Raw genomic sequence first — 15,873 nt, forward strand, 5'->3', positions numbered from 1 at the left:
GTCCACTCCGCCATTCAATCATGGCTGATGGACATTTCAACTCCACTTACCCGCATTCTCCCCGTAGCCCTTAATTCCTTGAGACATCAAGAATCTGTCAATCTCGGCCTTGAAGACATTGAGCGTCCCGGCCTCCACTGCACTCTGAGGCAATGAATTCCAAGGCCCACCACTCTCTAGCTGGAGAAATGTCTCCGCATTTCTGTTCTGAATTGACCCCTCTAATTTTAAGGCTGTGTCCACAGGTCCTAGTCTCCTCGCCTAACGGAAAAAATTTCCTAGCATCTACCCTTTCCAAGCCATGTATTATCTTGTAAGTTTCTATTAAGTCTCCCCTTAATCTTCTAAACTCCAATGAATACAATACCAGGATCCTCAGCCATTCCTCATACGTTAGACCAACCATTCCAGGGATCATCCGTGTGAGTTTCCGCTGGACACGTTCCAGTGCCAGTATGTCCTTCCTGAGGTGTGGGGACCAAAACTGGACACAGTACTCCAAATGGGGCCTAACCAGAGCTTTATAAAGTCTCAGTAGCACAATGGTGCTTTTATATTCCAACCCTCTTGAGATAAATGACAACATTGCATTCGCTTTCTGAATCACGGACTCAACCTGCATGTTTACCTTTAGAAACTCCTCGACTAGCACTCCCAGATCCCTTTGTACATTGGCTTTACGAATTTTCTCACCGTTTAGATAGTAGTTTATGCTTTTATTCTTTTTGCCAAAGTGCAAGACCTCGCATTTGCTCACGTTGAATTCCATCAGCCATTTCCTGGACCACTCTCCCAAACTGTCTAGATCCTTCTGTAGCCTCCCCACTTCCTCAGTACTACTTGCTTGTCCACCTAACTTCGTATCATCTGCAAACCCAGTCCCTTCATCCAGATCATTAATATATAATGCGAACTGCTGCGGCCCCAACATTGAACCCTGCGGGACACCGCTTGTCACCAGCTGCCATTCCGAAAAAGAACCTTTTATCCCAACTCTCTGACTTCTGTCAGACAGCCAATCCTCAATCCATCCCAGTAGCTCACCTCGGACACCATGGGCCCTCCCTTATTCAGCAGCCTCCCGTGTGGCACCTTATCAAAGACCATTTGGAAGTCTAGATAGACCACATCCACTGGCTTTCCCTGGTCTAACCTACTTGTCACCTCTTCAAAGAATTCCAACAGGTGTGTCAGGCATGACCTCCCCTTACTGAATCCATGTGGACTTGTTCTAATCAGACTCTGCTCTTCTAAGAATTTAGAAACCTCATCCTTAATGATGGATTCTAGAATTTTACCAACAACCGAGGTTAGGCTAATTGGCCTATAATTTTCCATCTTTTGTCTTGATCCTTTCTTGAACAAGGGGGTTATAACAGCGATCTTCCAATCATCCGGGACTTCCCCTGACTCCAGTGACTCTTGAAAGATCTCAACCAATGCCTCCGCTTATTTCCTCAGCTACCTCTCTCAGAACTCTAGGGTGTATCCCATCGGGGCCAGGAGATTTATCAATTTTAAGACCTTTTAGCTTTTCTAGCACTATCTCTTTTGTAATGGCAACCATACTCAACTCAGCCCCCTGACTCCCTTTAATTGTTGGGATATTACTCATGTCTTCCACTGTGAAAACTGACGCAAAGTACTTGTTAAGTTCTCCTGCTATTTCCTTATCTCCCATCACTAGGCTTCCTGCATCAGTTTGAAGTGGCCCAATGTCTACTTTTGCCTGTCGTTTGTTTCTTATGTATTGAAAGAAACTTTTACTATCATTTCTAATGATAGTATGATCCTTTTTCATTGACAGAATAAGAATTCTTTCTGCTGCCAGTTATTAAGGATCAGATGTGGAAGGAATCACCATTATAAACATCATTATACCCCAAAAGCCAGCATCCTTTACAATCATGCCTGTTATCAAGAACTTTCTACCCAAGACTAGACTGCATATATAACACACCAATCTTGTACTAATTTCCCAACACATTGCCATACCTCGGTTAAAATACACTATCACAGGGATAACATCAACTCCCGAGCAGCTCTGCCTCATGTGAGTGGGAGCACAATGACACCAGAGACTGGCAACTTTGCATACTTTTCATTGTACACATGTATTCCTATACTTGAGTCCACATAACAACAAAATCTAATTCTATTTTTAAAAACTGATGCTCCAATTAATTGACTTTAAAAATAAACAAGCTGAAAAACATTAATCTGACTGGAATTACATGTCCTTGGAATGCTGTCATACTGGATTCCCCAGTACTTCATTCATTCTTTCTAAAGTAATAAAACACTTGCATTTTCGATTGTAATTCTCAGAAATTATAATAGAAAGGATTACTATGCAAGCTAGACTTAGTCTGCTGGTGAAATAATTCTAGCTGAAGGGTGAAGGTTAGGGAAGGTTCTGCGAGGTCTACTTTATGGTGGTCGGAGGAGGGAAGGGGTAAAAAATATAAATTGCGGTTCAAAAGAGTCAGGAATGCCCATTCCCAAGAAATATGTCAACGACTGAATGAATTTCCCACTGCCCCTTGAAATGAAGGGGATAAATGCCCATTTATTGAACAGTTCCTTCTAAATGTCAGGTTTTGTACCTTGCCCCATCATTGGATAAAATGTGACTGCACTTTTTGTTTGGTGTCAAGCATTAACAAGTCAGGCAGTGTGGGGACTGGATGGACAATTAAGGATTCCGAGTATGAAGGGGACAGACAGATTATGGATTTAGTGCAGAGACGACCAGCTTCTGCCCAAGACTTCCCAACTCATTTCACCTGGCTCCCAGAGAGAAGACTCCATTATACAAGGATATTTTGATCAAATAAGTAAGCAATTTAAATTCACATTGAAATTCTAACTTCTTTTTTGTTACACTTACATTTCAATTGCAAGTCTTCAACTTCTGCTGCTGGCGTAGAGACCTGATCATCCAACATCATACCGATTTAAAGGTGACTAATACAGCCCTTACCTTGAGCAGAACAGCAGATCGATCCACCTCAGCTTTCGCAATAAGTTGACAGGTCAGGTCAAAATACTCAGCAGGTTTCACTTCCGAGAGTCTGATGGTTGGCTTGTGGATGGAAGGGTCTGCGCTTGCCCATCTGCGCAGCTCCTCCACCGTTCTCTGGTCAGTAGAAGTGAACTGATATGACTTGCTGGTTGTCCGTGGTTTCAGGGGTGCTCCTGGAATTCCGTCAAATGTCAAAGCTGAGAAACCAGGGGCATTGATGGCCTGAAGCTCTTTGCTGAATTCTTGTATCTGTACGTAGAAAATGCAACAAGGTTTATTACTTTATCTAATTTAAGTGGACCAGCTGATTCCCCCAGTGGTATAGATTGCACCATCCTCCTCTATGTGGGTCTTTTGGGTGGTCAGTGTGAGAAACATAATCTTGTCTTTAAGAAGAAAAAATGCAATGGGATTGATTTGAAATGCCCGGGGGAGCACAGTAGTGTTGGGTCAAAGCTCTTCACCTGAAACTATTAATATTTTACCACCTTCCTTCTCAAGTAGACCTTTTTTTTGTGAATGACTGACTTATACCTCAGCTCCTTTTGATATTTCATCTCATAATAACAATTACTACACTTCAAAACTATGAAATTAGTTGTAAAATTATTTGAGAAACCTTGATGTGGTGGAATGTTCTTTATAAACACATTATTTCCTGCTCCTTCCCATTTCATTCCATTTTTTTTCCACTTTGGCTTCACTCCAGTAAATATTGTATTACTGTGCATCTAATTACTAAGATCGGGGGAGGAGGCACTATTTGTAATCCAACTATTTCCATTGTCTGTCAACAAGGATCAATAACTTTCAGTCATGATAACTCTAGGTCCTTCACAATTCATAGTCAGACTCAAAACGCAGTAGGGTAAGGAATTATGGATACGTTTTTTACACAAGTGAGGGGTAATTAGAAAGACAGTTCACAGCATTAGTGAGAGATGATAAATGAATTGTATAATTGGAACAGAAGGGAATTACATGTGGAACAGAATAAGGTTTGCACGTGAACACTGAGTAACATGAACATTTTGCCAAACAGACAAAGATTCCACTGGATCAAAGTTGTGAAATGAGGTTGCTCTTAAGAAATTACATCTCCAGGAGAATTTTACATTCACCTGAAGCACATTGCATCAATCTGTGCAACCCTTCTGTCTGCTGAATCCACTGATCAAATAAAGGCTTTACATTTACAGTATATAACTATGAAAGCGACATGCTGTACACTGAGTATTAAATGTTTCTTAACAGTCAAAGCAATTTTTTTCCAAGTTCTAAACTTCTCATTTGTAAACATCACGTTGAAATATAGCATGTCAGAAGAGGCAATACTTTTCATGGCATACTTTTTGTTTTACACTTAATTTGTTTTTTTTCCTCACTACGGATAACACTGGTTGAAATGGAAAGATAATCAGCTCACAGAATTGTAAAATATCTGAAATTCATCAATAATAATAATCCCATTTCTATCAGCGAACTTACATAAAACAGTGTACCTTGAATTTATTAAGATGGTTCAATGGAAGATGGTATTATTAATTAGAAACATGCAAACTTTGTAAATCCACAACCTTTCAGGACATAAAAATGCTTGGATAGAGATTTAGAAAATCTTTAAAAAGACCATGCTTTTTAACAGTTTTCATGCACAGTTTGAGAAGATTTAGTGGAAGACGACTGTGCTGCACCATGAATTGTGCCACGATTCTCGTACAATGCCTGCTATTCTTTCCATATAAAACAGTTTTATAATAGCAACTAAACACCACAGAAGGATACCTTTGGGAAGGTCACTTTTACCTTAAATTGATCGCCTAGGACACAATGCTGATCCCATTTTTCACATTTAACACAAGTAGCCAGTGCAACACATTGAAAACCAGTCTGCTCAAAACAAATGGATACAACTTCACGTCTTTCAAGCTAAATTAATACTGAGTACAAACAGAAATCAGTTTTGGCACACGTATTACTTGGCTTCAGTGTGTTCAACATCAATTCTAACAAGTAATTTCACAAAGACAGTGTTAATAGGGGGAACAAAAGCTCTGCTCTTTTCTCCTGACAATGAAAGCAGCCCTCTCTGAAACTCAAAAGATTTTTGGAGATTATTCAAAAAACAGGGATGGTAAATAAGGGAACACTTGCCATGATTTCAGGGAAGCAATTTGTAACAAAAGTAGATTGCAAGGCTATCACTCGGAGTTAAAATCTAAGCGGATGGTGTAAAGAATGTTGTTTTTTTATTCCTGCCATTGCAATGCTGCACATTTTAGCAGATGAGTTTTTAAAAAATCTTCCGTCTTTTCAAATGTGTTTTTCTTTTGTGAACTGAATTCTTAAGCATGAAAGTAGACACTGAATGGACAGCAACAATAGAAAATATTCTAGAGAGCGCTGAAACTGAACTCTATAATTGAAGATGAAGTTTTCAGGCAAAGGGATTTCAATTTAAGATATCTGATAAACTATTCCTGGAGTGAAGGGATGATGTTTTATGAAATCGTCCTGAACAAACTATTCCCTGGAACATTTCCGATATAGTTGCATAGCAAAGTATTAATGTATTACTGCATTCCAGATCAAGCTTCAATTGTGACAGTGACAATGAAAAGATTATGCCCATCAATTTTGGAAACAAACACATTTTTTATAAAAGGTAACAGCTTGCAGACCGCAGGTGCTCAACTGATGAGAGGAATATGTCAAATAAAGCAACGTATGTTTCGTGGCATTTTGTCTTTTACACATTATCGAAACATTGTAAAAATTCTTTGGATTCTGTAATTATTCTTTGGTAGGACTAGGGAATTCTGTGTATATCTTTGCAACTAATGACTTACTAATAAAAATTCAGGTATGTCGATGTGTTTCACTTCTGGACGTGATTGCTTCATCACATCCCCCAGTCTGTTCCTCGGGAGAAGAGTGATTTTACCTCAATATGAATGTTTGCATTCACCAGTTTCATGTAAAACAGGGAGCTGCTCCCACAAGAGTTAAAACTTCAATTACCTTTCTCTAAAGACTGTGCTTTTTAACAAACAGACTGATGTCTCACAACATCTACTGCGACATACAAAATTCAATTAAAGGGCTTGGAATTGCTTCTAGCTGCTGTAAAAGAAAAGTAGCTCAGAAAAACATATTTATTAATTCAGTCAACAAAGTAATAAGGAGCTTATTTTATTGCTCATAGGTTACAATGTCTGTGAAGGGATGAAATAGTCTAAAGTATAATAGGCAGGATTTGTGTTTGGTATCTGGATCCAATTAATTTCACTCAATTTAAAAAACATATTGAAATTCTGCACAGGTTTTCTCTTGAAACAGGTCTAATAGAAACAGTCAAATATGGGTAGCAAATGGCATTGTCACAAACAGAAGTCAAACACAAAAACAATTGAATTGTATTTTATATCACTATGTTCATTCGATTTGTTTTAAGAAGATTTCTGTAGCAAGGTATATGAAAGAAAAGCCCTTAGAAGTACTGATAAGTCCCTTTCCCCTTTTCAATGTACAGAGTTAATCTGTCACAGTTTTAACATCTTTGCTGCATTGTCCAACCTATTTCACTTACCTGACTAAATTAGTCTTACTAAACTAGGTTGGATAAATGCTGCAAATGTGTTGCTGGTCAAAGCACAGCAAGCCAGGCAGCATCTCAGGAATAGAGAATTCGACGTTTCGAGCATAAGCCCTTCATCAGGAATAAGAGAGAGAGAGCCAAGCAGGCTAAGATAAAAGGTAGGGAGGAGGGACTAGGGGGAGGGGCGATGGAGGTGGGATAGGTGGAAGGAGGTCAAGGTGAGGGTGATAGGCTGGAGTGGGGTGGGGACGGAGAGGTAGTAACGAGTCTGTTTGAGAACGTGGCTGAAGAGTTTCTGTGCAGAGGAGATGACCTGGGGGGTGCAGTGAGAGAGGGACTCACTGAAATCCTTGTAGAGGGAGGAAGAGAGCTTCTTCAAGGAAGGCATCCTTGTAAGAGGATTCGCAGTAGGTTAAAATCTTCGAGTAAAAAATGAGGTCTGCAGATGCTGGAGATCACGGTTAAAATCTGATAAATGTCAATAGCAAGGAGGTGTGATCAAGCCTTTTGGGGTAAGCTGATAAACTGAGACCCTATGCAAGCCTCTCCAGTGGGAAAAGTCTACAAAAGGATACTAACTGATTTTCAGCTGATTGGGGCATCTATGGATTATTGGCTGGGGCAATATTTATTGCCCACCCATACCTAGCCATGAGGAGAAAGTGGTGAGCTGTCTTTTTGAATCACTGCAATTCTTGTATTACAATTACACCTTCAGCGCTTTTAGGGAAGGCATCCCAGTGACAGTGAAAAAGTCCCAGATCAGGATGGTGTGCAATGTTATGGGGAACTTGCAGGTTGCAGCACCTCTGTGCACCTTGCTGCCTTTGTCCTTCTAGATGATAGAGGTCATAGGTTCACAAGGCGCTGTTGATGAACTAAATAAGTCAAGTGAATGAAGAGAAGTATGGAACATGAAGCAAGGTTGAAACAATAGGATCAATTAACCACTGTGGTGAAAGCCACAGTCACCTTCACTAAGCAGAGAGCAATGGCAAATCACCACAGGCTGTGTGAAGTCATGGGAGCTTCAGCGTCAGAAATGTCGATTTGCAACACTCTGTTCAGTGCTTAGCCTTGGAAATAATTTATTCATCAGAATAAATTGCACATGTTTCTGGAGTAATTAAAATCTGCCAGACTTTATATAAATCCATTTCTAATGTTCAAGATTTCTGAAGCTTAAAAATTTTAAATGCCTGCATATTCATATATTGCATACTTCAATGATTTCATTACTTAAAAGAGTTGAAACTGAGCCAACTAAGATCACCAATATGCTAAGAGAGAACCTTCGTTTCTCCCATGTGACATCTACAGTTCTATTCTTCAACATTCTTGTAGAACAATCTTATCTACTTTCACAAATAATCTAATACAGTTCTAAGCTTAGTCTGGCTTTGGGATCAGGGTTTCCACTTACAAAAATCTGGCCAGGAATATAGAGGAACAACAAGCCACATAGGATGATAGCATGCCATTATTCAGTATCAGCACATTACATGTGATGAAGGCACATTACCATGATGTGCCAATTATGATTTTTTCATTTTATAATTACCATTGAAATACTTATTTACATGATAACGTATTCTGATGATCAGCATTGAGGATTGGAACATTTAGTACCTTGATCTGGAATAATTCCTCAAGTGTAATATTCGTGCAAACCTCTGGGTATCAATTCTCAAACGATGTTTACAAGGACATAGGATTAGGGTGAGAATGGAAGGATTTAAAAGGGACCTAAGGGGCAACATTTTCACCCAGAGGTTGGTACGAGTATGGAATGAGCTGCCAGAGGTGGTGGTGGAGGCTGGTACAATTGCAACATTTAAAAGGCATCTGGATGGGTATATGAATAGGAAGGGTTTAGAGGGAAATGGGCCAAGTGCCAACAATGGGACTAGATCAGTTTAGGATATCTGGTCGGTGCAGACGAGTTGACTGAAGGTTCTGCTTCTGTGCTGTATAAGTCTCTGTGAATCTACATGTTTATGGTTGATGAATAATATGGGCAGGATGAAATGAGAACTACGAGAGGGTGAATACAATTCTCATTTTAAGCTTCCAAATGTTATATTTCCAACATGAACTAATCCTGCACTAACACACTTCATTTTCAAATATTTGTTTGGAGTTTTCCATAGAAATAACACTAAGACCAATAGTGATCACTAGTAAAGTGTAAATCCGACAGCAACTCCCAGCTCAGTTAAATGCAGAAAGTGCCAAGTTACTTCATTCAGAAAGGTTTGCTTTAACAGTATGTTAGCTGTGACATGATATTATGAACCTACTAGACTTAAATGAAAGCTTACTTTTTGCTATACCCAATATATTTAATGGCACAATAAGTCTGAATTTCTACCAAGCAACTGCTCTAGCAGCGAAAATAAACTTTTACAAGTGGAGTGTCCCATCTTTCAGCTATTAATTCTTGTTGTAGATATTGAACATTTTTGGATGTCAGTATTTTTCTCCATTTATTTCAAAGTCTGTACATGAATTGACATTGAATTCACAAATTACATTTCCTAGATCAAACTATTAAAGGCTCATTAATAATTTGCCAGTCTGATTGGCCAAGGAGGTAAACAGTTGCATGCACCGTCCACACAAGTTGCAGATTCCAGGTGGTGGGAGGTGGTGAAATTTTCTTTAAAATCACAATAGGCAGCAGTGAAAAAGCTCATTGGAAGTCTGTTAGCTAGCTGATGAGTGTGTAAAGTCTGTCCCAATCTGTTGTGGACAACGGAATAGACTATAAATCTTTCAATGCGCTCACCAAGCTTGGGAGAAAGTGAGGACTGCAGATACTGGACTATCAGAGCTCAGAGTGTGATGCTGGAAAAGCACAGCCGGTCAGGTAGCATCCAAGCAGCAGGTGAATCAACGCTTCGGACTTAAGCCTTTCATCAGAAATTTGATGAAGGGCTTATGGCCAAAAGGTCGCTTCACTCACCAAACTTAGTTTTATTTTAATGGAAATGTTCTTTCATTCCTTGATAGGATGTTGAAAATGTGCCCTTGTTCACAAGCTTTTAGCTCTTATAAAGTAATATAAACTTGTTGCTATGCGATTAACTCCTCGTAAAGACTGCTTTGAAAGACAAAAACGTAGGTGTTGCAAATGGATCCTTGCATTTAGATTGTACAGTTAATTTGCAAAAGAAGTGTCACACTTTGTACTGCAGACACAAATTATGCACTACACGGCTTTGATAATACCTGTTCACATCTCACAATGCAGGCTTGGCAGGCCATCGGCAGATTAGGGGCGACTGGAATCCAGCTATTCAATATGAACTAATCAACATTCCTTGCAATTATATGCACAAGGTAAGAAACAAACTTTATTTTCAGCCTTTTCTCCATCTATTTCTTAAAACAGGATACCTATTTCCCAAGAAACATACCGAATCCAGTGCAGCTACACATTTTAACAGCAATGAACACTTATTTCAGGCTAAATATCCAAGTTACACAGGATTTTGCAGCCAATACTGCTCATCTTTGATGATTAACAATATCTTTATAATGTGAAATGTGACAGGAATAGCCCAATCAATCTCTTGTGCTGCCAATCAAGTAGATCCATTTCATTAGTTCTATCCCCATACATACCTTGGTTAAGAGTAGATAGTAATAAATATTAATAAGCTTTAAGAGACTGGAATGGAAGCATTACAAAGTTCATGCAATAGTGTTAAGCACAAGTTTTACTACAGAATGGTGACATAGAAATTTCAGTTTACCATTCTCATTAATTCTAACACACAGTCTTTTGGAAATGCTTTTCTGTAAGGTTTGTTACTTCTGTTTGAGCCTTTAGGATAGCTATTATCTGTGTTCAATTTCTGATACCCAGTACTATTGACTACTGTTCTAGTACCTTTTTTCAGTGGGAAATCTCCGAGTGAAAACTCTTCTCAGTGTAGGAGATGTCACTGTGCAAGGAAGGCACATTCATGTGGAAGAGGGGGTCACTTTTCGCAGGAGATCTGTGTGTCGGAACTTATGAAGTCTAATTAAGACAACACGCCATCACCAATTTACATATTTTTGTACCTAATCTAATCTAATCTAAACTATACCTAATCTACAATCTTTCATTTATAACAGAGGCATTCTCTCCTTTGGAGTCCACCTGTCTTGGTGTGGAGATCAAACTCAGTGGAGTACAGGCTTAAACCTACAGATGGCACTAAGGTGCATCTTTTGATACCAGGTTTGAGAAGTGGTTCAAAATTACTTTTCATTTTTAATTTCCATTTGAGAGAAAATTAGACCTACTTCATTACACTTTCTTACGTAACTGGATTAGAGAGCAGTCCCGCAGGAAGACTAATTAGAGAAGTTTTAGTTATTGCAGTGATTTGTATTCTCCAGCTGTGAGTATTAAATTCATCCTGCATCACAATGCCACAGGGAAAAGGAAGTCAGGCTTACTCAACAGACGAGTCTTTCCCATTGAAGAATGAAGGTCACTCCATGGTAAGTAATCTCATTTTCCCCTTCATGCATCAGTGTCCTGAACACAGCTAGCATACACTCAGAGGCATAGTGTGATACCGAGTGTTTGATTTGGGAACAGAAAGCCCATGTAAATGTGCTGAGATGATGACGATGATGCAATCAGCAATATCATAGCAGACCTATATGGGGCTGGAAAAACACTGAAGATCAAATAGGCTGACAGAACATACGAGCCTGGGTTAGTACTACCAGCTCAAAATGAAATGTAGAGATGTAGCCATGCCTGAAACTCATTTTGTTGAGGTTCCCATTGAGCTTCTCGACAATTGAGCTGAGAGAGAGAGAGAGAGAGACAGACAGACAGACAGACACCTGGATGAAGAAGGGGCCTTTAGACAACGAATTAATGAGCCAATTATTTTTACATCAACTCTTCATATATGAATTTCATATTGTTACGGACCAGGTCAGGCCCCCTCAAACCATTTCCACAGAGTAGCCCGGAACCTAACTTTGCTAGCTGTCTTAGGCAGGTGTAAAGTGGATATTCCAGGAGTGATGCAGCTGGCCCAACCATTCAGTTGTAAACAAAACGGAATTTATTTGAAAGATTACTGAAGGAAACACAAACAAAAAAAGAGAACAGAATACAGAACTTAACCTATCCAAAAACCCAACAGGTTATCCCTACTTAATGATGCTGTTTTAAATTCCTGTAACAATCATCACAAACACCCCTAACAAGAAAGGTAAAATCAAACACTGTGTTACAGCAGAGAGAGATGGCAGAGGCAGAGCGATTCAGCATGGAACACCTTCTTCCACAGAGCTATTTCTCTGACTGAGTTAGAGACAAAAAAAAAACCCACAGTCCTGGAATCCAAAGTTGACAAACAGGATGCTGGAAGAACACAGCAAGCCAGGCAGCATCAGGAGCTGGAGAAGTCAATGTTTCGGGTTAACCCTTCTTCAGGGCTTCTGACCAAAGTAACTGACTATTTGCTAAAACCAAACCAAACCAAACCAGACTAGAAAAAAAGCTGAGCTGAGAGAACTGGCCGCTCCCCTTTCAATGTACAAGTATCTTTTTTAAACTTGAAAGCCTTTTGCCTGAGGCAGTATCTGTTAGCTATAATCAAACTATTACTACAATCCATCCAAACTAGCCACCCCGAAACCTCTGCAGTTATGACCATTCTGAAAAAAAACACAAGGACAACATAACCTTGTTAAAGGAGCAGCATCATCAAAATATTGGCCACATGTTTCAATACTTTAAGTCAGTTCTTTCACCCATTACATCCATTGGTACATGAATTGTGGATTAAAAGCTAGCATGGCATAATTTAGCAGGTTTAAATGCTCGCTTAAATATGCTCCCTCAAAGAAATAGCAAATATTACAGAAATACTCCATTGAAAGGTCTGTGTGTAAAACACTTGAAATCACCATCACCCCAAAAAAACACACACAGGATTTGTGAAATAATCAGTCTTGCAAAATACATAAAATTAAATGAAATATTTGCATTTAAATAGCACCTTTCACAGCTACCAGACCTCCCAAAGCGCTCAAATCCACTTCTGAAACATAGTTTTACAAATATGTGATTCATGTCTTTGAGATGTATCACTCATTGTTTTATTCATTGAAGAAATAAATAAAAATCAAACTGAGAAACTGACAAACAATGCTGAAGCAAAGAGTGTTCCTTAGTGGAACCAGGGTATCTGCATGGATGGCTTTTAGCTCCTTAAGATATAAATTAGTCAAGGAGGTCCCAGAATCAACAAGATCGATTTTGATTCAAAAGAATTGGATTTACATTTCTGGTTGGAACATTCCAAACCTGTCACATTGCCAGGGAAATGGACTGTGTGCAACTAGGGAGGTTCCTTTGTTTATTTACTTGGTTTGTTCACAGAAGCAGACACAGTGGGGTGGCATAGTGGCTCAGTGGTTAGCACTGTTGCCTCACAGCGCCAGGGCAACTGTCTGTGTGAAGTTTGCACGTTCTCCCCGTGTCTGCGTGGGTTTCCTCCGGGTGCTCCGGTTTCCTCCCATAGTCCAAAGATGCGCAGGTCAGGTGAATTGGCCATGCTAAACTGCCCATAGTGCTAGGTGCATTAGTTGTGGTAAATGTAGAGGAATGTGTCTGGGTGGGTTGCTCTTCGGAGAGTCAGAGTGGACTTGTTGGGCCGAAGGGCCTATTTCTACACTGTATTGCATCTAATCTAATATGCATTCCAGTTTGGGAACAAGCCAACATGTCTGTAGCTCAATGAATCTGGGTGGCAAAAGGCATAAGTGATAGACAGACCTGCACCTTAATCACAGAAAATACTAAAGGTTCGATTTTGTGGTCCTCCATCAGACATTTTTTGAAAACCAGTGGGAGCAGTGTCCTGTATTACAACAATTACAAACCTACAGCAGGAAATTTAAATAATAAAAAAATCACACATCCAGTCATTAACCAAAATAAATTATGCCACAGAATTTCACATTTTAAAATAAAACCTTTACCGTACATGAAAATTAAACAATGCAGGACTACATTTTAGTTTGTTAAGGTTTTAAATTTGGTTCCCCTATTTGCTGCCTACTTCAAGAGTTGCATCATACATAAGACCTTGAGGATTGATTTACTTCCCCGCACTGAATTAAAATAGAGTATGCCACAACCTTTCAAAATTCACTTTAATTTTACCTCAGTGTTCTAGCTATTTCCCAAGGTATAGCATTTCATGGGGATCCTTACATTAGTTTTTGACTAAGTCATTCTCCAACATTTCATATAAATTCATGATTATGGGATTTTTGGCTCAAGCTTACATGTCACTGCTCAGTGATTTAAACATCAGGAACACCTCAGGTCCTAATGGTCTAATTTTTGTACAGCAAATTCCATCAACAGAAACATTACAAAGACCAAATAGTGTATTTTTGTGATATGAATTGAGGGATATTAGCCATAACACCATAGAAAACTCCTCCATACATCTTTGAAGCAATGCCACAGGATCTTTTATTTCCTTTATCTGAAAGGGAAATGGGAACTAGGTTTAACATCACATCTGATGCGAGTCACCTCCAACAGTTCAGAGCTACCCTGGTGTGTGATTTTAAGTTTCACAGTGGAACTTGAGCTCACAATTTTCTGAATCAGAGATGGGTGCTACCAGCTGTGCCCCAGCTGACCTGTGCGATCATATCATATCTTTCAGAGGTGTGTTTTGTTGGAAAGGCTCAGAGAGGCGCTGAGCAGTCTACCCAGAGCAATTAGGGGAAACATTTTGCGAGGCTGTGGGTTTCCTTTTTTACATAGGAATAATTGAGACAGCCTGAATGGATTGGGCCATGCTCCCACACAGAACCAGGAATTTTAGTTTTTAGTTTCCACTAGCAGTTGCTGGGGTCAAGAAGCCGGGGTTGGAAGCTGCATTGTCTCTATCTCTCTCCATCCTTCTCTCTCTGGGTGTGTTTATGGCATGTTACTATATTGGAAACAGTAACTGACAACCTATCATTCTGTTAAGTTTTCCAATGGAGTTAAGTTAATCCAATTTTTCCTTTCTTTTGTTACATTGTAACTATGTGCATGAGTAAAGTGTGTTTTGCTTCAAATCTGATCATTTGACTAATCAAATTGCATCCAGAACACAATGGCTGGCACTTGCTATTAAAACAAGAAAACATGAAGAATTAGGCTATCTTCTTAGTTTATTGTGAGGAGGTTTGGTCTGGTCCATAACATCTGCCACACCATGTTGTAACAAAACATGTATTTTCAATACTTAAGTGTGTTTTGTGCCCATCACAGCAGGTGGTGAGATACTTTCACAAGGGAGGGAAGAGGCCAAGAATCCTTGTGGGATCATCCATAACCCAATTTCTGTGATTTCCGTGAAGTGTCCAGTTATTACATTTTTGGATGAGTCATTTGGGTTTTCTTTACCTCTCAAAACAGCACTAATCTGTACATATCCAAAAATAACTGAGGTACTGTGGTGATGAATTTTATAGAGGGAAAGAAAGAAAAACAGATTTTTTTTTTTCTCAGCATTTGGTACTCTAATATGGTTCGTCATGGATAGATACTATTAAAAGGTACTGCAAGCTGAGAGATTTCAGTGCCAATAATGCCATCACAGAAGATTATCCAGAGTGCGACAGGGATAAATTGTCACGAACAGTCAATCTTCCTCCCTCCATCGCTTAGTCACATACACCCAGTGATTAAGGATTACTTAGTGGCAGAGGGTGAGGAACAAGGATCATGGAAAATATGAATCAAAGTTAGTTCACCACTTTAACAGAAAATTGACTGAGTTGTGCTATTCCACTGCTACCCTGAGGAACAGCCCATAAATCTAACATATTCAGCCCTCATACTCCATTTGTAGCAGCTGGAAGTCATTCATCCAATTATCTTTCCAAGTATCCTAAAGGCAATTTCGATAACATATTAATAGCCACAGCCACATCTACAAACAACTATCCAAATATTTCAATGCATTCTTAAAATGTATGGATAATAAAGGTTTTAGCAGGTAAAACATAAAAGGTGAAACACTAAGCCAATTTTTCACATTTTACAAGCTCTAAGGGATACAGAACTTGAACTTTTATGGCAAATAACTGGTTAAGCCATTCATTGTTACATCTAAGTGGACCACATAACGTGCTTCCAGACTCTGTTAAAGCTACTCACTATTTCAAAGTCTCCAACGGGAAATGGAAAGAGATTCTCTGGCTGTTCTTCTTCAAT

The 15,873-nt window shown here is 39.3% G+C and overlaps 1 protein-coding gene across 5 annotated transcripts in view; it reads right to left on the reverse strand.

Moving 5' to 3' along the window:
* pot1 (protection of telomeres 1 homolog) overlaps nt 1-15,873 on the reverse strand; it is a 326,410-nt gene that overhangs the window by 110,832 nt on the left and 199,705 nt on the right. For all 5 annotated transcript variants that reach the window (XM_060839484.1, XM_060839486.1, XM_060839482.1 and 2 more), the window contains exon 9: nt 2,984-3,274. In XM_060839484.1, the coding sequence (XP_060695467.1) occupies nt 2,984-3,274 (291 nt within the window). The remainder of the gene's footprint in view (nt 1-2,983; nt 3,275-15,873) is intronic.

Source organism: Hemiscyllium ocellatum, chromosome 19 (assembly GCF_020745735.1).
Source record: "Hemiscyllium ocellatum isolate sHemOce1 chromosome 19, sHemOce1.pat.X.cur, whole genome shotgun sequence".
Taxonomy (NCBI): domain Eukaryota; kingdom Metazoa; phylum Chordata; class Chondrichthyes; order Orectolobiformes; family Hemiscylliidae; genus Hemiscyllium; species Hemiscyllium ocellatum.